This window comes from Bos mutus, chromosome 13 (assembly GCF_027580195.1).
Source record: "Bos mutus isolate GX-2022 chromosome 13, NWIPB_WYAK_1.1, whole genome shotgun sequence".
Classification (NCBI taxonomy): Eukaryota; Metazoa; Chordata; class Mammalia; order Artiodactyla; family Bovidae; genus Bos; species Bos mutus.
This window is the reverse complement of record NC_091629.1, coordinates 57,220,298-57,246,827: the sequence shown is the minus strand read 5'-3', so window position 1 is coordinate 57,246,827 and position 26,530 is coordinate 57,220,298. Positions and strand designations below refer to the sequence as shown.

Genomic DNA, 26,530 nt, shown 5'->3' with positions numbered 1-26,530 from the left:
CCAACACACAGTTCAAAAAAAGCATCAGTTCTTCGGCGCTCAGCCTTCTTTATGGTCCAACTCTCACATCCATACATGACTACTGGAAAAACCATAACTTTGACTAGACAGACCTTTGTTAGCAAAGTAATGTCTCTGCTTTTAAATATGCTGTCTAGGTTGGTCATAACTTTTCTTCCTTCTTCTCTTTTGCCTTTCAGTGTAACTTAATGTACTGTTTGGGGCTTCCTTGGTGGCTCAGATGGTAAAGAATCCGCCTGCAATGCTGGATACTCAGGTTCCATGCCTAGGTCAGGGAAGATATTTACATATAAGTGGATCCTTAGATCCTTTCATTCACCCCAAATGATTTATAAATGCTACATTTTAGAAAACAGTGCATATCTTTTCTGTTTAATTTGGGATTATCCTTCCGTTCTTAGACTAAAGATAAATTCCTCAGGTTAGCTAAAAAGTTCTTCCAGGACTGCTCCCTAATTACCTCCTCCTTACATAGTAAGCATTAAATAAACTTTTATTGAAAGAATATGCCCTCATATTACTTTTTCATAGTAGTCACAACATGTCAGTGTATTTCTGTCCTTTGTCAGTCTCTTCTTAACTTGGTCATACATTCTTGTGCCAACATCCGCTGGATCATGGAAAAAGCAAGAGAGTTCCAGAAAAACATCTATTTCTGCTTTATTGACTATGCCAAAGCCTGTGACTGTGTGCATCACAATAAACTGTGGAAAATTCTGAAAGAGATGGGAATACCAGACCACCTGATCTGCCTCTTGAGAAATTTGTATGCAGGTCAGGAAGCAAGAGTTAGAACTGGACATGGAACAACAGACTGGTTCCAAATAGGAAAAGGAGTATGTCAAGGCTGTATATTGTGACCCTGCTTATTTAACTTATATGCAGAGTATATCATGAGAAACACTGGACTGGAAGAAACACAAGCTGGAATCAAGATTGCCGGGAGAAATATCAATAACCTCAGATATGCAGATGACACCACCATTATGGCAGAAAGTGAAGAGGAACTAAAAAGCCTCTTGATGAAAGTGAAAGTGGAGAGTGAAAAAGTTGGCTTAAAGCTCAATATTCAGAAAACGAAGATCATGGCATCCGGTCCCATCACTTCATGGGAAATAGATGGGGAAACAGTGGAAACAGTGTCAGACTTTATTTTTCTGGGCTCCAAAATCACTACAGATGGTGACTGCAGCCATAAAATTAAAAGACGCTTACTCCTTGGAAGGAAAGTTATGACCAACCTAAATAGCATATTCAAAAGCAGAGACATTACTTTGCCAATAAAGGTCCGTCTAGTCAAGGCTATGGTTTTTCCTGTGGTCATGTATGGATGTGAGAGTTGGACTGTGAAGAAGGCTGAGCGCGGAAGAATTGATGCTTTTGAACTGTGTTGTTGGAGAAGACTCTTGAGAGTCCCTTGGACTGCAAGGAGATCCAACCAGTCCATTCTGAAGGAGATCAGCCGTGGGATTTCTTTGGAAGGAATGATGCTAAAGCTGAAACTCCAGTACTTTGGCCACCTCATGTGAAGAGTTGACTCATTGGAAAAGACTCTGATGCTGGGAGGGATTGGGGGCAGGAGGAGAAGGGGACGCCAGAGGATGAGATGGCTGGATGGCATCACTGACTCGATGGACGTGAGTCTGAGTGAACTCCGGGAGTTGGTGATGGACAGGGAGGCCGGGCGTGCTGCGATTCATGGGGTGGCAAAGAGTCGGACACGACTGAGCGACTGATCTGATCTGATCTGATCTGTACTCCAGATGTTGACAGAGCGCGCTGCGAGGGAATACACAGCAAGCGAAGGAATGTAACCAGCTCGACCCCTGCCAGTTGATCCCCGCCTTCTCCCCGAACCCCCAAGGCTGGTGGGCGGGGCCACGCGGTGACGCAGGCCGCACGTTTCCGGTCCGAGAAACCGTCGCGTTTCTGGGTGACGCCTCAGCCGGCAGTTAACCACCGTACTCTGAACTCGGGTGTCGGCCGCTTCCATCACCCGAGTCACCATGGGGGCCGTGCTGGGCGTCTTCTCCCTCGCCAGCTGGGTGAGTTCGGGGTCTAGTGTCTCTGCTGGTCTTATGGCTTGGGGCTGGGGGCGGGGGTGGCGCGACAGGGCTCCCCAAGCCGTGAGCCCCGAACGGGTCTGGGCCCCGGAGGCCCGGGGGTTGAGGGGCCGACCCTGGGTTGCAGAGGGTATATAAACCCCGGGAGGTCCAGGGTGAAATCCGCGATGCGCGGCGATCGGATGCGGCCGTTCTTCTTCTGCGTTTGCTAAGGAACGTAAGAGGCCAGGTCTCCATTGTTTACAATCTGATTGCCCCGCCCCCGCCAGCCTTCCGGCCCTGGGTTCCTCTGGAGCTGGGATGGGGCCGGGGCTGGGCTCTCTAGGCCGGGGCACTCTGGTTCGTTTCCAAGCGCCTTCTTAGGGTGGCGTCATTTATTTGGACTGTGGGGGCAGGAGGTGTGTGTGGATAATATATTTATCTCATAGCACAGGATTTGTCAAAGCTACAGAGTATGTGGCAGAGGTGAGATTTTTAACCAAGGCCTGGGTGCGATTCTGGCTCAAGGGAAAGAAGGCCTTGTGGATAATTATTAAGAATTGGAAGTCATGGCCTGAACATTTTGGGGTCTTGTACAAGTCATTTCTTTCTGGCTTCACTTAAGATGAGGACCATCATCCCAGCATTCCTCGCCTCCAGAGCTGTTGTGAGGATGAAGTGAATAAATGGGTTGAATCACTTTGTAAATTGTAAACGTCATATTTGCAAAAGGAAAATTATGGTATCTATGGAAGAGACTATGCTAAGTTCACTCATACATTCGCTTCAAAGGGGCATGATTCCTTGACATCATTTCCTTGTTTCCTAATTCCCCGACTGACTTAATTGGCCAAGGAGTCAATCTCAGCTCATTCCACTATCCTATTTTAGGGACAGACTATATTTTCCATCCTTTAAGATTGTTGAACATAAAAGAGCTGTTGGTCACTTAAGGGCCTCGTGGCTTTCCAGTATTTTGACCTTGCCAAAAATAAGAACTCTTACATGGTTTATTTAATACACCTGTTTAGATACAAGTTTCATGAAATAATTCTTTGGCCTCTGCTGTACTTTTTTCTGTCACAGTTAAAAAAAAAAAAAATCCTGGCCAGTTGATTTTTACAGTGTTTACAAAATAAGTGTTTTGCAAATACTTACAGTACATTTACAAAACTGCAGCATTTACAAAATATGATTTAGGGAAAAATAGTTAAGAAAGTCATTAACTAGGGAGTAATATGGTAATTTGAAACCTGAAACATATGGTGGCTTTGATGTAAAGCCGAGATTTGAGTTGATGCCATCAAAGCATTTCTACCTATAAATCACTTTTATAGTTTATTGATTTCTTTTGTTCAGTGGGAACAGCAAGTAATTCAGTGTACCAGGGAATGGAGTGAGTGAGGGAAAGGATAATTAAAAAAGAAAGGTAAAGGGGTCCAAATCATGTAGATACCCATTGATCAGTCTAAGGGATTTGGCTTTTACTCTTTCCTGATTGTGGGGATCCATTAGAGAAAAGAAGAATGATGTGAACTGACACAGTGTTGCTGTGTGGAGAATAGATGGTGAAAAAGAAAGGGTGAAGCAGTGTAGGGGAGGAAAACCTTTTATTGGATTCTCTGTGGATTAGTGGTCGGGCCTGCAAATTAAACTAAGACAAATTAGCAAGAAAAAAGAGTTTGTACTTGTGCAACCCACATACATGTAGGAGTTTTCAGAGATGAACAACTCGAAAGAGTGGCTAGAATATAGGACTTTATTATATGCCTTTCTTAATGGGTGGAGGGGTGCAGGAAAGCGCTTCCCTGGGAAAAACAAAGAGGTTTCTTTAGGAAAGGTGAATGGGTTTTTAGGAGAACTAACAGGAGATAAGAAAGTGTGTGATAGTACTTGTTTATGTGAGTGCAGAGGTCTTTTTATCTTCTTCAAGGCAATAAAACTCTCTTGGAGGGAGAATTTATGGTAGTTGCCGCATTCAGTCAGATGAGAAATGCTCTGAGAGGGCATTTTTTCCCCTGCATCTTTTGAATCTCACATGTCTTCATTTAAAAATAATTTTTATACTAATTCAGGGTTCTGAATGGGTTACTACAGCAGCAAAATAGGAGCTATTGCATTTAATCCAGGTGAGAGATAATGGTGACTGGACCAGTGTGATAACTGAGGATGCTATGAAAGTAGCAAGATTCCGGATACATTTTGAGGTTAGAGCTGATGTGCTGATAAATGGAATGAGAGTTTTGGGAAAGAAGGCATCAAGGATGACTGCAAGGTGTTCGACCCGGGCACAGGAAGAGTGTGCCTGGGTCCTTGGAGTCTTTAATCAATACAAATTAGTAAGAGGCCAGACGAGAATTTCAGGCAAGCAGGAGGAAGAAAAAACAAGCAACAGGTGCCCTTGCTTGCTCCCAAGGGGTGTAGGAGCTGGTTCCTTAAATGGGATGTGGGTAGGGACGGATCAGTGGGTTGAGTAAGAGATGTGGCTGAAAGCGGTCTGCTCACCCACCCCCCCTACCCCCCCTGCCTTGGTGTTGTTACATGCAGGGACCATGCACAATACCCTGTGCTGTTTTGCCCTCCGCAGCTCAGAAGTAGCAGTTGGTTTGTGGTCCTGTTGTATCTTACTGTTCCTGCAGGCAGTTATTTTTAGTCCCTTACAGTTTCTTCGTATTCTCCTGTTCAAGGGTTGGTCCAGGTACAAGCACTCTGGGAAAGGGTCCCAGGTTCCAGCTTATCTCAAATAGAGTTATTTATGGAAATAGGTGTGGAGCCTTATACCAAGGTCACAGATGTGGAGCTCCACACCAAGGTCATCTCTGACACTATCTGAGCCCCATAGCAACTGTTGCCATGAACCCCCCTGATCTAAACCAGCCTGCTCCCTGACCCATATTAGGTACAAATACTCACCCTAACACTCACCCTCTAGCACCCTAACCAAGCACCTAATGCCACCCTTCCAGCAGGATTTTTTTTGTCTTGAGGCTATAAAAGTGAAAAGTGATAGTGTTAGTTGTTCAGTTGTGTCAGATTCTCTGCGACCCCATGGACTGTAGCCTGCCAGGCTCCTCCATGCGTGGACTTCTCCAGGCAAAATTACTGGAGTGGGTACCATTCCCTTCTCCAGGGGATCTTCCCAACCCAGGGATCAAACCCAGGTCTCCTACTAACTCTCGAAGGGGTCGGCTCTCCCTTGAACCGGCCCACTGTTCTAACAGGTGGCTCTCCATGGTCTGTCATGAGGTTGGCCCGCTGTGCTAACAGCCAGTCTGCCAGTCCAGTAAACTCTTTTCTCTTATTCTGTCTCGTGTCTGGAAATCTTTTCCAACCTGCACACAAATCATGAAAATAGGGGAGTGACGTAACATATAGTAAGACACGTTTGTTCCACAGTTTGAGTACCTGTTGTGTAAAGGTGCAAAAGATAGAATGCTAGGTGGTCACCCCTGCCCACTCCAGGTACAGACAGTTATAAACAAGTAAGTAGGTGTACTGGTTTGCCAGGGCTGGATAACAAAAGACCATAAAGTGGATGACTTAAATAATAGAAATCGATTGGCTCGTGCCAGGAGCCGGCGACAGGCACTTCACTCATGACAAAGGTCGTGAGGAAGGAGGCTCGGCATACGCAAAGGCGGGATCGAGCCTCAGGAGTCCCCCTGGATATTCTCGAGCATCTACCCCCAAAAACCAGAGTCTGCCTACTTTATTGCTTTGTGCTCTCACCTCTGACTTTACTGGGGGCTGTCCGCCACCACCATCTCGCTCTCTCTGACAAAGAGTTAACTTACAGCTCCAATTAATAAAGTTTCTGGGCAATTAGAAGTGTTTAAATCCAAACCCCTCAGATAGCTCTCTAACTCGCCTGACAAGTTTACCCGGACTCCTACAGCTATGCATACGATTGTTTAGTCTCCCAGCCTCGAGAGGCATGGGAAGCTTAAGATATTCAAATAGCTTAGAGCCTCTCAGAGAGTTAGAAACTGTCAAAATAAAACTAGTAAAAGATTTCATTGATGAGCCAATGCTTGCTGCCAAGTTTCCACATCCCCTGTATTGTATCCTTGAATGTGTATTAATTAATATAGTTGGTATGTAGAAAAAATAAGTAGTGGCCTTGGTGCTAGCAACTTTAGACCCTTAAGGTAATAAATTCTTTCCTTTGTTGTCAACCCACTGCACCTCTGCCCTATAGGAATGTAACTTTATCTAACACCTTCGGAGGATGGCGCCAAACCTTAAAATAATTACTCTTAGAGAAAATAAGTCTTACGGTTGACAAACCTTTGTCAAGAGTCATAAAAAGTTAATAGGCCTTCTGGCCAGAAGATGATGTAAATCACCTAAACCATTTGTATACGATAAATTTGCAGGATAGAAACCCTGGTTTTTGATAAGGATCAAAGACTGCTGACTTTGCACGATTTCACATCCCCTATTATCCTCTATGTGTAACTTAGGGTATAAAAGCCCCTGTTGAAAATAAAGCTACGGGCCTTGCTCACCAAAGCTTGGTCTCCTCATGTTATTCTTTTCCTCAATTTCCAGCTGAGTCTCCATCTGGAGCGCGGAGGTCCTCTGCGACCATTTATTTGCCTGGGCTTCTAAGACCCACTCGAGAAGGTGTCTAAGGTGGGGCACCTTCCGCTATTCGAGAGGGCGCCTGCAGCCTCCGTGGTCAGAGCTAACCTGGTGTCACAGGTTATATTGATTTTCCGTGTAAACTAAGCTACTCAGCCTCTTTTCGCCACTGAATTTTCCTACTGAGCTATCATCATTCTATTACTCTTTATATCTCTAATTAATATTTAAATAAATCGCTGACGCCGTCTCTCCTTCGAATACCCTGGATCAGCCGGGGCTGGACCTCGGCAGGCTCCTCATTTGGAGGCTAGAAGTCTGAGATTAGGGTGTCAGCTGGGTTGGTTCCCGGAACTCTGTTCCAGCTCCTTCCCTAGTTCCTGGTGGTTTGTTAGCAGTCTTTGGTGTTCCTTGGTTTATAGATCTCTGCCTTCATCTTTGCATGATGTTCTCCCTGTGATGCTCAACTGTGTCCAGATTTCTCCTTTGTATGACACCAGTCATGTTTGATTAGGGGCCCACTCTTCTCCAATAAGACATCATTTTACCAAATTATATCTGTAGTGACCCTGTTTCCAAATCAGGTCACATTCTGAGGTACTGGCGATTGGGACATAAACGTATGAATTTTGGAGGACATAATTCAACTGATAGCAAACAGTGGGCAATTATTATTAGTTTATTTAATTGACTAGAGAAAAAACAGCTAAAGGAGTTAGAAGCATGTGAGTGCAGACAAAATAAACTGGAAGCAATTAGTGTCATTGTTTTTAGCTGTAAAATGTCTGTATGTCTATCTGTGACCAGACACAGACTTCTGTTACGGTCTGTTGACCCAGACTGTAGTTAAGAATTGAAGACTGGAGCTGGGTGGTCAATTCCCCATGGCTGTTTTGATTATGGATATTACTGGGTATTGTGATATATGGAGCCCCTGCTATGAAAGAAATTATGCTAGGTGCTATATACTGCTGACATTATCTCATAAAAGAGTATTACTGGGGCCATACTGTAAACCAGAATCCCCCAGTGTCTGCATCTGCTGTTGCTGCTGATGATTCTGAATTAGCCTATCCTTGTAATGTGACTTGATAATGTCACCTGTCAAAGCAATTCAAGTGGTTTCCTAATCAGGCATATAGAAGAATGACTCAAAGTATGTCCTCTCATCTGGAATGCTTGTTAGGAGAGTTGAGCTGACCGAAGATCCAGGTGACTCTTTTTTTTCAAGTGGGGGAAGTTCACATAAGATTAACTATTTTAAAGTGTATAATTGTGTCATTTAGTACATTCACATGTTGTGCTGTCATAACATATGTCTGGTTCCAGAACATTTTCATCACCCCAAAGAGAAACTCAGGATCCACTTAGCAGTCAACTCTCTTCTCCCTGCTCCCTCCAGCCTCTGGAAACCACTCCTCTGCTTTCTGTCTCCAGGTTGACCTGTTCTGGGTATTTCATATGAATGAAATCACACAGTATGTGACCTTTTGTGTCTGGCTTCTTTCACTTGGCATCATGTTTTCGGGGTTCACCCATGTTGTACCAGCTATCAGTACTTCATTTTTATGGCTAAATAATATTCTGCCCTTTGTGGGTATACTATATGTTATTTATCCGTTCATCAGCTGATGGGCATTTAGTCTCTGCCTTTCAACAATTGTAGGTGGTGCTGTTTGGAACATTCATGTCCAAATTTTGTTTGAAAACTTCAGTTCTTTTGGGTGTATGTGTGAGTTGGAGTTACTGGGTCATATGATAATTCTATGTTTAATTTTGAGGAATCTCTGGGTTACTCTTCAATGGAGCCAAAAGTCTTTTGCTTTAAGGGTTTCTGTGTAATGTTGCCTTATGTTGTAATATTAGATTTGGTAGCTAGGATTCTCAGAAATCAGCAGGTGGAGTTAGGTTTCTGTTTTTCTTAGTATTAAGATATATTGTTTTTAAATAAAATATGCTGTCTGTGGGAACATAACCAACACTTACTGGGCCTTTACTATGTTTTAAGTACTGTGTTGAGTGCTCGTTTAATATAGCAGTATCTGAAGGAGGAAGATTCTGTTACTGAGTTTATTTTACAGATGGAGAAATAAGCTTACATTTTGTAACTTGCTGAGGTAAAATGGTAGAAATAACACTGCCTCCAGAGCTCATGCTTTTAACCACTTCCTCCCAGCTCTGATTCTCAGAGAAGGCTCTCAGAGCCTGGTGTGCTGGTCTTCCGTCCTGCAGGTCGGGAAGGAGGCCGCTGCAGGCCATCTCACGTGGCGATGCTCTGCTCGTTGCAGGTCCCGTGCCTTTGTGGCGGTGCGTCCTGTTTGCTGTGCAGCTGCTGTCCCAACAGTAAGAATTCCACCTTGACTCGCCTCATCTACGCTTTCATCCTCTTCCTGGGCACCATTGTCTGTTGTATCATGTTTCATGAGGGGATGGAGACTCAGCTGAAGAAGGTAAGTAGAAGTAACAGTAGCCTTATTAATGTAGTGGTTTTAATTATTTCATGTTTTGCAAAAATTTTAGTTGTAATTAGTATTTATGTCTTCACTGTTGTGAAACTCAATCAAGTTCAGTGGATTGGTTGGGATCGTACATTTCAGTTCTAGTCAAAACAGAGTAGGAAGGTATTAGTCTTTTCCCAAAGTAAAGGTAGTATCTGAAGCAACATCTTTAGTCTAACACCTTTGGAAAAGATACTAAAAGAGTGGCCCTAAAGCTCTTTTAAATAAAGTATATTTAATTTTAAAAATTTAATCTAGACTAGCCTTTATTTGCAGAAAAGGGCCAAAAAGAGAGCACTTGACTTTTATTTTAAAACTGCAACTTGTTTATATTGTTCAGTGACAAGATTGTAAGTGAATTGAAAGCCAAAGCGAAAAGTCCCACAGGAGGGTCTTGCAGTTGTTGAAGTGGCCGGTTTTAGACATCCAGGCTTTTCTGTGGTGGAATCGAATCTCTCTTTAAATGTGGATATTCCCTAAGCATTAAAATGTTTTTGTTCCAGATACCTGGCTTCTGTGATGAAGGACTTAGTACCAGGATTACTGATATTATGGATAAAGAGTGTGATGTGCTGGTTCGTTATAAAGCTGTGTATCGAATCAGCTTTGCCTTGGCCGTCTTCTTCTTTGCCTTCTCTCTGCTCATGTTAAATGTGAAAACTAGTAAAGATCCCAGAGCAGCGATACACAATGGGTACGTAGGAATTATTTATTGTTTTCTTGTCATGGTGTTGTATCTTCGCCTTCGCAGTTAATGTTGCCATTTTGATGAAGGCAGTAGAGTACTTCTGTTATACATGGGAAGTTGTTTCAAGGTCATTTTCAGCTGGAGCTCTGCAGTGTAGCGGGGGAGATAGAGTGGACAACGAGAATTTTTTTTGGTATTATTTATTTATTTAGTATTTTAAAAAAATATTTTTGCTTCAGGTTCGTACATTTCTCTGCACACCTATGAAACCGTTCAAGCATTGTACTAGGCACTTCACACACACAAACACACATATTTTTTTTCTTTCTATTGTTAAAAGATAAACATGTACCTGATATATTTAGACAGGATACAGAAAAATAAATAGTGAATATATTTGGGCCACTGATTGACATATTCTGTCGCTTCCCATTCCTGATCCCCAGTTCCTCTTGTACATGTATTTCAGAGAGGTTAAAGAAATTGCCTGAGATCTCTCAGCTAGAGAGGGTTGGCCCTAGGATTGAAACTCAAATCTGTTCAGCTCCAAAGCTGCTTTCTTTCTGCACTGCCATGCAAAGTAGTGTTTAAAGGTTCACTGAAAGCCAGGTTTGGTCTTGTGACGAGCTCTGTAATTGTGAACAAGGGGTTTATGTCCAGTTGCCTGATGTGCAGCTTGCCAGACGGCCAAACTGAGATGCTGAGATTTGCAGCAGAGACTGGAAGACACATCTTGGATCCGCCTCCCTGAAGGCCAGAGGCTGTAGAAACTTATGGGATAAAGAAGCAGGGTTGTCTTACTTGTGGGAATGGGAAGGTAAGGAACAGGTGCTGTAATCGGTGTTCTGCACAGGTCTTTATCTTAATTACAAGCTTGAAATGGCAACCGACAGTACTCTTGCCTAGACGATCCCTTGGACAGAGGAGCCTGGTGTCCATGGGATAGCAAAGAGTCAGTCACAACTGAGCGACTTCACTTTCACTTTCTTTAACAGGATACTTAGCATAATCAGGGGGTGGAGTTTTTGGCACTCCGAATTCATTGAACCACCTGTGCAGGCCCTGTTGTAGGGTCAGTAGTCCCAACCAGTCTTAACCAGCTTGAACTGGACAAAAACTAACTCCTGGTTTCTGAAAAACAGCTTAAGTCCCCGTTGCTGTAGCAACTCATACATCAGAGGCAAGTATCTATAGAGGTGGTTAAAGAGTCTTGGGATATATTATCTAGGCTGTAGGTAGGAAGGTATGAAATTTGAAAAAATTTAGACAAGCCTTGTGAAGGCAAGGCCACAAATAGAGGAGTTCTTTAACGAGCTGTTAAAGCAGGGAAACTCTAAGGTAATGTGTTTCTTTCTTATGAACGTGAATGATTGGGTCTTTGTGCTAATGTTTGTCCTCAAATTGTGTGAAATACTGAATGAAGTAGCTTCATGTCAGATGAAGAAACAAGCCCAATCATGTTGGAAGTGGCTAGTAAGGCTTTATTTTTGCATTTCAGAAGTTCATTTTCTCAATGAAAGGGAAAAATTAGCGTTTCATAAATGTACTTTTATATTTTAATAGATTTTGGTTCTTCAAAATTGCTGCCATTGTTGGTGTCATGGTTGGATCTTTCTATATTCCTGGAGGCCACTTCAACACAGGTATGGTTCACTATAACAGGGGTAAATTATAATGTATACAAACTCTACAGATGACTGCATTCATTACTGATTTTGCAGAACTGGTAATTAAATGAGATGGTGTTCAATTATCATGACTTGATACTAATATTAAGATATTAATTGACTGATTAAAGCCAGGAGACATTCAGCCCACTTCTCAGCTCTTCTGAAACCAGATGTTAATTTTTTGCCAATATTTTAGGTTTCCCTTCTCACTTGGCAATATGAAGTTAATCGGGCTTGTCAACATAAGGACTTGTAACCATGTACTCCACTATCCCCGTTTTAACCTGCTTCCTTTTTGTGGCATCATATGGCATCTGTGGATTTCCACTGTGATTTATATCCCTGTGAGTAAAGGAAAGGGCTTATATCTTTTCCATTTGGAATGTCAGACCATGGGCTCCCCTTAGCACAAGCTAGAATCGATTTTAAAAGGTCTGAAACCCGACAGAACACTTGTCACAGAATGCCTTTGAGTTTGGAATTGTGATACTCTTGCTGTACTGCTCGAGACAGAATATGTCTTATTATTACCTTTTCTTACTTGAAACCTTCTTAGTGTGCTGGACAGTAACGTTCTGATATGTTGCTCCTGTGGTAAAGAATAACTTTGTGCTTTTGGTTTGTAGCCTGGTTTGTGATTGGCATGGTAGGGGCTGCCTTCTTCATCCTCATTCAGCTGGTGCTGTTGGTAGACTTTGCTCACTCTTGGAATGAGTCATGGGTAAATCGAATGGAAGAAGGGAATCCAAAATGCTGGTATGCCGGTAGGTGTCAAACCCCTATGAGAGCCATACTGCATCATGCTACATTAAACTGGGTGAAAATTGATCCTCGTTAGTTTAAAAGCTTGTTATAACTTTGAGCATTCATGTTCATTTTCTCTTTTCTAGCTTTACTGTCTGTGACAAGCTTGTTTTATATCCTGTCAATCATCTTTGCTGGGTTGCTGTACACATACTACACCAAACCAGATGGCTGCACAGAGAACAAGTTCTTCATCAGTTTTAATCTGATCCTTTGCGTGGTGATTTCTGTTTTGTCAATCCATCCAAAAATTCAGGTATGGTTGTGATTTCTGCTTCTTCCTCCTATGAGAGATTTTTAATTAATGCTAAACTTGAAACCTAGGTAACTTTTTATATGAATTTATGTCCAAGTTTATCTACTTAAACATTTTTCTACTGTAGCATAATAAAATCTTCATAATTATATCTTAATCATAAAATGTGCCATTGAATGTCAGTATTATAATTAAATGAATAATTTCCCTATTATTTAAGGGGAAAAAAAACTATGTAACTTGAGAATTTATTGTCCTTATAAAATTGTTTATATCACAAGAATGATTCTTAGAAATCTTTAGCAGAGATATTTTAGGGGAATTGAACTAGAAACATATGATTTTAATATTTAAAACACAACTCATGCTCCTGAGTTTCCTCATTTAAATACCATATTTTAAAAATTCATGGATTTTTAGATACGAAATATGAAAAAACATCACCTATCCTTTTAAAAGTGAGAAAACTGAAGGTCCAGAGAGTTGATGGATTACCTAGCTAGTTAAGGGCAAAGCTTAGCTTTGATTTCACTATACCAGGGAACTAGTGGTGAATCCAAGCCTTTGTATGATCCACAGGAATTTCCAGGGTTATGAAATGCCTGAGAATTGGTGGTACATGCCTCCTCTTTCTTGGTTATTTTTCAAGCTAACTTAAACTGAAAGGTTACTTGTCATCTTTGATCTGTCAAGCAGAATCAGAAGGTTCTCAATAACAGCTCAGTGGGTCCCAGGAAGTACGCTTCTAGAAGTTCAGCCCTTGCAGTCCCTATGGCATTGTTTCCTTTCCAATTCCACAGGAACACCAGCCTCGTTCTGGCCTCCTGCAGTCTTCTCTCATCACCCTCTACACCATGTACCTCACGTGGTCAGCCATGTCCAATGAACCTGGTAAGCAGATTCTAAAAGCACATTCATTTGATGGAAAGAAACTAAGAAATGGGAGTTCTCTGGCAGTGCAGTGGTTAGGACTCAGCTTTCACTGCTGTGGGTGTAGGCTTGATCCCTGCTTGGAAACTTAAGATCCCACAAGATGTGCCATGCACACCAGGAGTAAAAGAAAGTACGAAATTACTCCTTTGGTGGGTGCCAGAACTAGAGCTGGAGCAAATGTCAGACAAACAAATGAACAAACAAAAACTTCACTTAAATGTACAATGTCTTTGGTATTTACCTTTCAAATTTTATTCTCCATGTCTGCTCCTAACTGTTCAGAGCTGAAAGCCTAAAGGACCACCTGAAGGACCTTTATGTGGTCCAGGCTTTTCCCCAGACTAAATCAGATTAGTTAAGAGTTGGTTAAGAGCAGAAAAAGGCAACGTTGTTTTGGCCCTTTGTAGAATTACATTAATTGAATTTTATGTTGGTGGTGCAGGCTTGAGAAGAAACAGCTGCAGGAAATCTCCTTTTGTAGGTCTTACGGGATTGTTTCTCAGTAGAGTATCCTGTGGAAAACCATTGCTGCAGACCAGCTAATGATGACGCAACTTATTTTTGTTGTATTCCTGTATAACTGTGCAGAAACAGGACTAGGGCTAAACTCCTTGTGCCTTTTTTTTTTTTTATAACCAGGCCAAATTTATTGAATCTACCTTATTTTGCAAACAAATTTATCTTTTTTAAACTGTTTTATATTGGGTTATAGTTGACTAACAGTGTTGTGATAGTTTCGGGTGTACAGCAAGGTGATTTAGTTGTACATTTTCCCATTTAGGCTGTTACATAATACCGAGCAGAGTAGGTCCTTGCTGGTTATCCATTTTAAATATAGCAGTGTGTACATGTCCATCCCAACCTCCCCACCACCCTTCCCCCGGTAACTCTAAGTTCCTTCTCTAAGCCTGTGTAAACTCCTTATATTTTAAGCACACGACTGTAGAGCCCCAAAGACTTGCTAGTTAAACTTCAAAACCAGTGAAATCAAGATTGACATTTATGAAACTGGACAAATACTCTGTTGCTGTAGTTTCTTTACTCTTTCTTGAAAACCAAGTCTTTGATTGCAACACAGATGTGTTACTGACTGCCCAGTTGCAGGTTCTTTGAAGTAGAACATTCTCATGTTTGAAATTATGTTTTGCTACCACGACTGAGTGATGTGTAAACACACCCCTCAAATCCTTTTGGACCCCCATGAGTTATCCCTAAAGATAAAAAGCAGTTTCTCATTGTCAGATCGTTCCTGCAACCCTGGCCTGTTGAGCATCATTACGCACATGACCTCATCCACCTTGGCTCCTGCGAATACAACTGCTCCGGCCCCTACCCCTGCTGTGCCGTTACAGAGCGGGCCTTCTCTGAATAAAGAGAATTTCATTGGGCTGTTAGTCTTTGTTCTCTCCCTTTCCTATTCTAGGTAAGTTACAAAGTCCTTGACTTGCCTCAGTTAACCCTGCAGTGTATGTTTCTGTAAGTTCAGTAAATCCTCTTGTGAAATGATTTCCCCCAGCCTTACTAAGAGATTCTCCTTTGTATAGGAAGATAAAGCTCTTACCTGACCTGACTCTAGATTAGCTAGAATAGTGGCTCTGAAATTTGGTTGGGCTATCTCTTTTTTTTTAGGGCAATGTTTATTTTATGATCATTGTAAATAATATAAGCAACTAGCAGAATTTTATGCACAAAATGCTCAAGTTGGTATTTAATCCAAAACCTCAGATACAATCTATGTTAGCAGTTTGCACTCATTCTCTCACCCATTTTTATTGATTGATATTGTCTATCTAATAGTGTGTGATACTTTAATAATTTTAAAATGTGAAATAATACAAATAGGCAAAGATATATTTATATAAACTAACAGCATAAGTGAGGGCAGTTTAAAGTAGGAAATGAAATTGTCCTCCCTCTAAATTCACCTTTTCTGTGGTTAAATTTTGGCCCATATTATTTCAGACTTTTTTCTTTTGCTTATACTTACTATCTATTAATCTCTTTGTATCTATATTATTATGTATATTTTTATAAATAGTTACATAATCTTATATCACTTGATAATATAATTTAAAAATAGAGACCATACTATATAATAGTATAACAGTATACTATTCTGAAATACATATGAATTTGTCATAATTTGGACAGCTTTGCACACATAATGTGTAGTTTTACCCTTTTTTTCCCTTTTTTTCTTTTTTTAATTATTTCTTAAAATATGGGTTGGCAGTCTACAGCCCTTGGGCTGACTTCCTATTTCTCTAAATAAAGTTTTATTGGCTTACAGCTATGTTCATTTTTTTCATGCTCTCTGTGACTATTTTTGTTTATTTCCTTTGATTCTTGATCTTAAGAGGAAAGCTTTTAATCTTTCACTATTAAATACAACTTTTTCATAGAGGCCCTTTATCAATTTGAGGAAGTTTTCTATTTCTAGTTTGAGTTTTTATCATAAAAAAAGTATCAGATTTTTGCCAAAAAAAATTTTTTTTAATGTCTGTTGAGATGTTCATGTGGAATTTGTCCTTTATTTGTATGTACTTTTTTATTCAATCATTTAACAAACTTTTAGTGAGTATCTGCTGTGTATTAGAAATGCATAGATGACTAAGGTCATTGCCAGAAGGTCATTCCTTGTGAATAGCAAGGAAGACAGGAGTGGTTAAGTGATACGGCAGAAGGAAGAATAAGGAGCTACAGCAATTTAATCCAGCCTAGCAACGGGGTGACGTCAGAGAAGACTTCCTAGAGGACACGGCATGATTAGAGAGTTAAAGAGTGAGTGAGTTAGCTGGGCGAAGGCGGGCATTGCATTCTGAACAAAGGAGAGATACTTCTGAAGTCCTGGAAGCAGACACCGTAAGCATAGTGTATTTTGGGAAACCCCTCCAGGCAGTTAAAGCATCAAATTGTAACTGTTAGGATCAGAACTTTAAGCAAACCCTTCAGAAGCCCTTCAGTCCCCGAAGCAGGAGCAGTTTAGAAATAACCTTCACGTGTACAGGCTCGTGACAGCACTTCATCTTCATGGCCCCCTTCTGATTTACCTTTCTGGGATCACTTTCCAGCATCCGCAATTCCAGCAATAGCCAAGTAAGTAAGCTGACGCTGTCGGGCAGTGACAGCGTGATCCTCCGAGACACGGCTGCCAATGGTGCCAGCGATGAGGAAGATGGACGGCCTCGGCGGGCAGTGGACAACGAGCGAGAGGGGGTGCAGTACAACTACTCCATGTTCCACCTCATGCTCTGCTCGGCTTCCCTGTACATCATGATGACTTTGACCAACTGGTACAGGTAGGAGGCAGAGAACTGAGGAAGCCCACCCTGCCCCTTGGCGTGGCCTGTAAAAGCTCCTGACCTCAGAATCCTCTTCTTTTACCCATATAATGAAAGTATGTTCAGTGCTCACACTTTCCTGAAATACTTCTGACTTTTTTTTCTCCTCTTGCATTTAAAATCCAGTTGGAATACTTACAGTTAAAATCATGGGAAGCCCTTCCAAACTTGAGTAACTTGAGAGAGAAAATCATGACATAAAGCAATCTGACTTGTCTTTTGTTCCCTGAGTTTTCTTTGTCTAGAGATGGCCATGTAGAGTATTCTGATCAAAGGAAACATCTGGTAAAGCAAGGAGGATTCAGTAAATTCATTTCAGTTTTGAATTTTACCAGTATGTAGAATAGGCAGATGTCCCTGAAGAACTTTTTGCAAGGAATGATCAGAGTTCTTCATGCAGGCTAAAAGATAAAAGCTGTTTGAGTGGCAGAGCCCCCTGCTCATAAAAATGAAAAAATAGCAAGTTTATCAAGTCCTTTCTGGTAACTGACTACAGAGTAGTGAGTGTCAGGCAAGTTTCAGTGGAGAATTTCTTAGCTTTTGCTGAGGGGCTGCTATATGCTGAAATTAGGCTCCTTTGCTTAACTCTCAGGGGCTTCCCTGGTGGCTCAGTGGTAAAGAATCTGCCAGCCAAGCAGGAGACATGGGTTCGATTCCTGGGTTGGGAAGATCCCCTGGAGAAGGGCATGGCAACCCACTCGAGTATTCTTGCCTGGGAAATCTCATGGACAGAGGAGCCTGGTGGGCTGTAGTCCCTGGGGTTGCAAAAGAGTCGGACTTAGTGACTAAACAACAGCAACCATCTAATTCTCTGCTCTTTTCTCAGCCCTGATGCAAACTTCCAGAGCATGACCAGCAAGTGGCCAGCTGTGTGGGTCAAGATCAGTTCCAGCTGGGTCTGCCTCCTCCTCTACGTCTGGACCCTTGTGGCTCCGCTTGTCCTCACCAATCGAGACTTCAGCTGAAGTTGAGTGCCAAGGACACCACTGAAATTCATAAAGGTCTCCTTTGCTGAAAGCTCACTTACTGTTTACTTTCGCTTCAACTAATATATTAAGCAAATGCTTTGCAAATAAGACTATATCCAGGTTTATATCGGAGGGCAAGATGGAATAATGCTTGATGCAGGATCAGAACCTTTCATTTATATCTCTATTATGTTTATTTGTAAGGATAGAGAGCAAAAGGAACATTATGTTTTAAAGTGAACTACAGCTGTGCTGTGAAGAGAGTTCTTTATTAAGACTTGTAGGTTCCTACAACTTTGATTTAAAATGTAAGACAGAAAAATATTGGATACTTGAGGTTGTCATTAATATATTTCTATTGCAGTATCTTTAAAGAACAAAATAATTATAATGATGCATTTCTATGACAGTTTTCTTTTGTGAAAGTCTTTACTGTGTGATACAGGCCCTCTGTTCAGTCCTTAAACTCAGTGCTTGGGGAAAGGAGTCTGTGTGCAGGTCTTGCCCCAGAAGAGGGGTTGTTGGTCTGGCTGCTGCTTCTACGTCTTGAGTTTTTTTAATTTCCTTTTTATTTTTTATACTACAGCATTGATGCTGCTTGATTCAAGCCTGTGGCTTTGCTAGAAATGTTAATTTCAATAAACGCTTTGTATGTTTGGTTAAACTGAAGATTCACTTGAAAAACTGGTGCAGCTTTAGTCTATGTCATTATCTTGTTACGAGTATGTAAAACTACAAATGCATGTGAATATATTATATTTGCACTATAAAGGTATTTGATTAAAATAGAAAGACTTACGCTTTTTAAGGTCCTTTCTTTAACAGCTTTGATGAGTTAGCAGCGTTCTAGGTTTTTCATTTTTTTAGACTTTTTTGGGCAGTAAGGTTTATAAAGCATCTTCCAGAATGCTCTCCTGTTCCTTCTAAAGTTTAAGGTCTGACCAGTGAGTAAAGTCTTGAACTCATTCAGAAGTTCTACTAAATGTCTTTCCTGGGCAAGACACTTGGGTAGATGAGAGACAAGGCTTGCGTTCTCTGGAAGCTTCTTTGGGAGAGGTGGCACACGGAAGGATAGAGCAGTCTGCGTGCTCAGCGAAGGTTTACTGCACGTCTGTACCAGGCCCCTTAGGCCTGGGATACAGCCTCAAACAGACAGACACCGGCTCTGCCAGCTTGGACTTAGAGTTTCAAAGAGGGTGAAATGAGCTGACAGGTGGTACAACGTGTTGTAATTAGTGCTGTGATTTAGGAATTGCAGAGAACTCACAAGAGGTGCTGGGTGGGGAGTGTCATGGTAGGCTCCCTGAGGAAAGTGATATCTAAGCCCAGAAACGTTAGGAGTTCACTAATGAGAGGAATAGAGGAGTGGAGTGGCATTGCTGAAGGATAGACTAAACTGTATGTTACAGGTAGGGAGATTTAAAAAAAAATACATCGTGTTCAGTGGCGCTTTAATGGAGAGAAGTGGTCTGGGACCAGGCCACGAAGGGCTTTGTAAACCACACTGAAGAGTTTGGACCTTGTGCAGGGGCAGCAGGGAGCACAGAGTGCTGTGGGCAGATGGTCTCGTCAGTCACTGCGGCTGATGTATGGAGAAAGGATCTAGAGAATGAGACCGGGGCAGTCCTTAGGAGATCTGAAACAGAGAAGTCAAGTGAGAACAGAAATTGACAGCTGAGAGCTCCTCAGTAATTAAACGTTTTAACTCGGCAGTTGATTAGCTGTGGGAGAGAGGTCGATCCTGAGCGATGCTAGTTTAGCCACCTGAAATCTCTGGTGGTTCTGTTTATATGGTGAGAAAAACCAGAAGGGGAGGAACAACCTGTGCTCGAAGAAAGATGGAGGTGGTCTCTGAAGATGGCTGTTTGGGTTTGGAAGCATGCTTTTGTTATTTTCTGTCAGGCTGGTCAGTAAATATTTACTGAGTATATACTATGCTTTACAACCTTAGGCAAAGACAAGCCATCTAAGCCTCAGTGTCTCCTTTGTTTGAAAGTTTATCTTGGTACGGAAGAGCATTTAGAGAGTAAAATTAGTTTGCAAAGTGCTTAACCATTGTAAGCATGCTGGTGGTAGCTGCTCATCTCCACATGGGCTAAAATGAGACTGGTCAATAGTCGGAGGTCAGAGGTGTTCAGCCATAATCTAATGGAGGTGAGATTTGAGGGTTCTTACAGAATTAGACACGGCCTAGAGGGGACAGTCTCAGCTGAGCTGTAGGTGCGGGGTCAGGAAGCAGGGCTGGATAGAAACTGTTGGAACTACCACCATTTAAACCAGTTCTTTATACCATGGCTCAGAGAGAAAATTGCCAGGGATGTGGGGGACAGTTAGGGAAGGTATAGCCCCTTACTCTGCCAGTGTAAAGCAGTCACCCCATTTTCCTTAAAGAAGGGCCAGATTAAGACTTTTAAGGGTCCTGAACTTTAAAAACATCACCGTGTACCACCCCTCCCCCACCTTATGTCACTTAAAAGCAATACTAAACTGTAAAATAAGTGTAACAGAGTCCAATAAAGGTTTTATTTTTTTCTCATGATGATAACTTCGATATTAATTTGAAATAACAAATTCTCTTTTAAAACCGAGGGGGCAGAGTCCCTGCTTTGCTTGGTTCTAAGAGCAAGTTAAAGCTGGCCTGTTGCTGGGACAGCCAGTAGTGTGTTCAAGTTCCGTTCAGTTCAGGTCAGTCACTCAGTCATGTCCGACTCTTTGCGACCCTGTGAACCACAGCATGCCAGGCCTCCCTGTCTATCACCAACTCCTGGAGTCCACTCAGACCCACGTCCATCGAGTCGGTGATGCCATCCAACCATCTCATCCTCTGTCATCCCCTTCTCCTCCTGCCCTCAATCTGCCCCAGCATCAGGGTTTTTTCAGCTCTTAACATCAGGTGGCCATAGTATTGGAGTTTCAGCCTCAGCATCAGTCCTTCCAATGGACACCCAGGACTGATCTTCTTTAGGATGGACTGGTTGGATCTCCTTGCAGTCCAAGGGACTCTCAAGAGTCTTCTACAACACCACAGTTCAAAAGCACCAGTTCTTCAGCACTCAGCTTTCTTTATAGTCCAACTCTCACATCCATACATGACCACCACTGGAAAAACCATAGCCTTGACTAGATGGACCTTTGTTGGCAAAGTAATGTCTCTGCTTTTTAATGTGCTGTCCAGGTTGGTGTACTCAAGACTCACGTGAATTATACATGTTGAGTGCTGAATTATACACATGCATTAAAAAAAAAACAGTATTTTAGGGAAGCTCAGGATTCCACTGTAAAGCAAGGGGGTATTTTGAATCCTCAGACCTCATGGTGTCGTCGCATTCTAGAAGAGTCCCCTGGTGCCTCATTGCCATGAGGCAGGCCTGTCTGTCCCCCACTGTTGCTGACTTTTGTGTTCATTCCAAGTCCCTGCTTGATGATATTTTTCTTTTTACACATTGAGGCTAAAGTGAATATTCAGTACTATGAGGCATGTGTTTGATCTCTGTGGATGGATGGCAGATGCCAGGGTCGTGCTTATTAATGGGAGCTGCTGTTCATCTCTTTACACTTTGTGTCGGTCTCTCCATCCTTTTTACTGCCCAAATCGGGCCACCTGCTCAGCGGGCTCCTCACTACTGCTGGGTGACTTCAGTCACATGGTGCCTGCATCCTCAGGTGAAGAAAAATGAGAGCTGCCCCCAAATAGCAACACGTCCCAAGCAAGGAACAGATATTATCCACAGCCCTGTAAAGTGGTGATGATTCTCCCCTTTTGTAGATCACACTGAGATGTAGAGAGGCTAGTGTCTTGCCCATAGACACTTTAGTAAGAAGCAAAGCAGAGAAACAAATCCAGGGCTGATTTAGATCCCAGTCTCCCTTGGCCCAAAAGGATGTAGGAGACGAGATAAACTATAGAGACTGCTTCATGTAGGGGGGCCAGGCCAGCTGGCTCTCTACCCATTACTAATGAAGGAAAATTAGTAGCTCCCTGAAAGCAGTAACTGCTGTCCTACTGGGTCAGTGTATTCCAAGAGGGTTGGTACCTTATCAGATAAGAGAGCAAACATTTGGTTAAAGTTCTTCTTTTTTTCCACAAAAGTAGTGCCCTTAAAGGAATTTATTACCAGCTTTTAAAAAAATTATATATATATATATATATATATATATAAAATTTTATTAATTTGGCTGGGCCGGGTCTTAGTTGTAGCATGTGAACTCTTAATTGCAGCATGTAGGATCTAGTTCCCTGACCAGGGATTGAACCCCGGGCCCCCTGCATTGGGAGTGCAGAATCTTAGCCACTGGACCACAAGGGAGGTCCTCATCCATACTCAGCAGCTTTAAACACAATAACATGAAACATTTGGTGCCATTTATTGTATAGAAGTGCTGAACAAGTACTGTGAGGCGTGGGCACTGGAGAAAACTAAGGGGTATTTTAGAAAACTCATAGAAAAAACTCCTATGGCTTCTAAAGTACCTAAGTTGATCCTTTTAACACTGTTATGGAGGTAAAAAGAATTGAAGCCATGAACTCTGTCTTTCCAGACGTGAGAAACAGACTAAGTTCTTTGAGAATGCTGACCTGAAGAGCTGGTATGTTGCAGTGTTAAGTACTTACTATTGCATCATCAAAGCCAGCAGTAAACGTATGATATTCCGAGGGTTTCTCAACTGGCCCATCCCAACACACCAGACCCGCCACAGACGGGGACCTAGCTCTTGTCTCCTCTGGGGAGATGAACAGAGGGCAGAGAAACAGCTAAGCACCAGGGGACCAGAGCTGAGCAGGCCACACCCAAGTCACCCTCAAGGAGTTTGTGTTCACTTGTAGGTGCTTCCAGAATAAAGTGTTCAGTTACAATTTGGGCCTCAAGAGATTAGGAACTTCTGCTTTCTATTCTCCAGGAAGCCAGAAAACAAGCCACTTTTTACACTGACGCTTTCTGACTCTATAAATACCTCCCTTCTTTCTATGGTCTGTCTGGGGGCTGACTCCAGCCATCAGGAGGAGATTGTGGGCTCCAGTCAGAGTGCCTGGCCTTGAATCCCAGTGCTACTTAACTGTTAATAGCTGTGGGTCCTTGGACAAGCTGCTTTTCTGTACCTTACTTCTCCCCCAGGGGCAATAATACTTAATTCAGGGTGCTTGAAGATTAAATGACATTTTGTACATGAAGCACTTAACAAGATGGATGCACAGCCCATAAGAGCACTCAGGGACTGTTAGCTATCAGGGTTCAAGGCCAGTCTGGGAAGTACACCTGGGCCTCGCGAGTGGCCCTCTGTGTCACTGTGGACATCTCGCTCCACTTCCTTTCTTCACACTGCTGTCCTCTCACCGCATCTGATCTTCAGAGGCAGCTGGCCTGCTGCCTGGAAAATGCACGTGCTGCCACAGCGCCCCTTTCCGGCCTCAGCAGGTGAGAGGCTCTCCCCAGGCCACTGTGAGGGAGTGAAAGGCACTCAGTTGTGTCCAAGTCTTTGTGACGCCATGGACTATACAGCCCATGGACTTCTCCAGGCTAGAACACTGGAGTGGGTAGTCTTTCCCTTCTCCAGGGGATCTTCCTGACCCAGGGATCGAACCCAGGTCTCCCACATTGCAGGTGGACTCTTTACTAGCTGGAAGCCCTGGCCATGAAAAATAAAACACTTAGAACCTTTACCCAAACTGCCATAGTCACAAAAGAACTCCACACACACTCAGCCTTACAGAGATTTTTTATTATTTAAGACCCAGTCATGCATACTAAAATTACATGTTTTCACCATTTTGACTTAGAAAATGCACTAGAAAAATAAACTTTTGGTCAAAACAAACACTGAAGTAGATGAATCCACCACCACGTGTCCCTATACTTGAAGCCAAACTGAATTTCAGTTTGAAGCAAGGAAGGCAACCAGTGGCCGAAATGATGCCCCAATCTGGTCCCAATTAGTCCATCTCTAACCCCTTCAGAGTCACTGTCAGAGGCTCTTGGCCCCAGAGAACTTTTAAGTATTTTACCTGTAACAGGTTCCCACCTGATATGCCAAGAGGTCAAGGCATATCCCTAAGAATCCCAGTGGACGGCAGCTACTTAACTGCCCAGCAAAACATGGTGCCCAGTGAGACGAAAAAGATGAGTGGCTGATTGGCAGAGAGCAGAACGGTCACTAGCAAGGCCATTCACAAATCACCCTGGGCCTTTGCACGGAGCAAGCGCCGTGAAGGAAGAATATCTGACTCTGACATTATATATTGTATTTCAAGCCATTTCTGCATCAGGAGAGTAGGAGGGAATTTAGTCGAGATTTACAAAACTCACAGACCTCAATACTGAAAAGTCTGACTTTTCAGATGTCCAGCGTGACTAGACATCTTTCCTGAACAGTTGCCATGTTTTCTGTTTGTGATCTCCACGCCTCTCATGGCACAGGACAGCCACACATCATTAGCTTAGCAGACATTTTACTTCCTAAATGAAAGAAGTGGTTTCAAAGGAAAACCTTAAAATGAGGTATTATGATAATGCCACAACAGTACCATAGCTTTTGGCTACGCAAATGAAAAAGCGACCCCATAACTGATCTGAGAATCAGATGGCATTTAAAGTAACTGCCCACACATGGAGATTTCTGGAAGGCTCAACATCTCACAGGAATTCAGGGAAAATATCTCTTATTACCCTGACTCTCTTTCTGGCAAAAATGTAGTATCTTGTGAACTGAAGTGTTTGTAAAGCTCTAAGGACAGGCTCGTGACATTGAGCAATGTCAGGTTCGTGACACTGTACAGGAGGCAGTGATTGAGACCATCCCCAAGAAAAAGAAATGCAAGAAGGCAAAATGGCTGTCTGAGGAGGCCTTACAAATAGCTGAGAAAAGAAGAGATGCTAAAGGCAAAGGAGAAAAGGAAAGATACCCCCATATGAATGCAGACTTACAAACAACAGCAAGGAGAGAGAAGAAAGCCTTCCTCAGTGATCAATGTAAAGAAATAAGGGAAAACGCTAGAATGGGAAAGACCAGAGATCTCTTCAAGAAAATTAGAGATACCAAGGGAACACTTCATGCAAAGATGGGCACCATAAAGGACAGAATTCGTATGGACCTAACAGAAGCATAAGATATTAAGAAGAGGTGGCAAGAATACACAGAAGAACTGTACAAAAAAGATCTTCATGAGCCAGATAACCACGATGGTGTGATCATTCACCTAGAGCCAGACATCCTGGAATGTGAAGTCAATTGGGCCTTAGGAAGCATTCCTACGAACAAAGCTAGTGGAGGTGATGGAATTCCAGTTGAGCTATTTCAAATCCTAAAAGATGATGCTGTGAAAGTGCTGCACTCAATATGCCAGCAAATTTGGAAAACTCAGCAGTGGCCACAGGACTGGAAAAGGTCAGTTTTCATTCCAATCCCAAAGAAAGGCAATGTCAAAGAAGGTTTAAACTACTGCACAATTGAACTCATCTCACACATTAGCAAAGTAATGCTCAAAATTCTCCAAGCCAGGCTTCAAAGTATGTGAACCATGAACTTCCAGATGTTCAAGATGGTTTTAGAAAAGGCAGAGGAACCCGAGATCAAATTGCCAACATCCGTTGGATCATGGAAAAAGTAAGAGAGTTCCAGAAAAACATCTGCTTTATTGACTACACCAAAGCCTTTGACTGTGTGAACCACAAGAAACTGTGGAAAATTCTGAATGAGATGGGAATACCAGACCACCTTACCTGCCTCCTGAGAAATCTGTATGTAGGTCAAGAAGCAACAGTTAGAACTGGACATGGAACAACAGACTGGTTCCAAATAGGAAAAAGAGTATATCAAGGCTGTATATCGTCACCCTGCTTATTTAACTTATATGCAGAGTACATCATGAGAAACGCTGGGCCAGAAGAAGCACAAGCTGGAATCAAGATTGCAGGGAGAAACAGCAATAGCCTCAGATATGCAGATGACACCACCCTTATGGCAGAAAGCGAAAAGGAACTAAAGAGCCTCTTGATGAAAGTCAAAGAAGAAAGTGAAAAAGTTGGCTTAAAACTCAACATTCAAAAAACTAAGATCATGGCATCCAGTCCCATCACTTTGTGGCCAACAGATGGGGAAACAATGGAAACAGTGAGACTTTATCTGGGCTTCAAAATCACCGCAGATGGTGATTGCAGTCATGAAATTAAAAGACATTTGCTCCTTGGAAGAAAAGCTATGACCAACCTAGACAGCATATTAAAAAGCAGAGACATTACTCTGCCAACAAAGGTCCGTCTAGTCAAAGCTATGGTTTTCCATATGTATGGATGTGAGAGTTGGACTATAAAGAAAGCTGCGCGCTGAAGAATTGATGCTTTTGTTTTTGTGGTGTTGGAGAAGACTCTTGAGTCTCTTGGACTGCAAAGAGATCAAACCAGCCAATCATAAAGGAAATCAGTCCTGAATATTCATTGGAAGGACTGATGCTGAAGTTGAAACTCCAATACTTTGGCCACCTGATACGAAGAACTGACTCCTTGCAAAAGACCCCGATGCTGGGAAAGATTGAAAGCGGGAGGAGAAGGGGATGACAGAGGATGAGATGGTTGGATGGCATCACCGATGCAATGGATATGAGTTTGAGCAAGCTCCAGGAGTTGGTGAAGGACAGGGAAGCCTGGCGTGTTGTGGTTCATGGAGTAACAAAGAATCGGACACGACTGAGTGACTGAACTGACTGAAGGACAGGCTGCTCCTTGTGAAAGCA

At 42.4% G+C, this 26,530-nt stretch overlaps 1 protein-coding gene across 1 annotated transcript; it reads left to right on the top strand.

Annotated features, from left to right (window-relative positions):
• The first annotated feature begins 1,908 nt into the window (after positions 1–1,908).
• SERINC3 (serine incorporator 3) lies at positions 1,909–20,344 on the top strand. The gene is made up of 10 exons (XM_005903184.3): positions 1,909–2,066; positions 8,936–9,097; positions 9,649–9,839; positions 11,397–11,476; positions 12,130–12,267; positions 12,394–12,563; positions 13,364–13,454; positions 14,739–14,919; positions 16,568–16,795; positions 17,664–20,344. Exons 1-10 carry the CDS (start codon positions 2,028–2,030, stop codon positions 17,800–17,802), a joined length of 1,419 nt encoding a protein of 472 aa, XP_005903246.1. The 5' UTR covers positions 1,909–2,027; the 3' UTR covers positions 17,803–20,344.
• Positions 20,345–26,530: the final 6,186 nt, after the last annotated feature.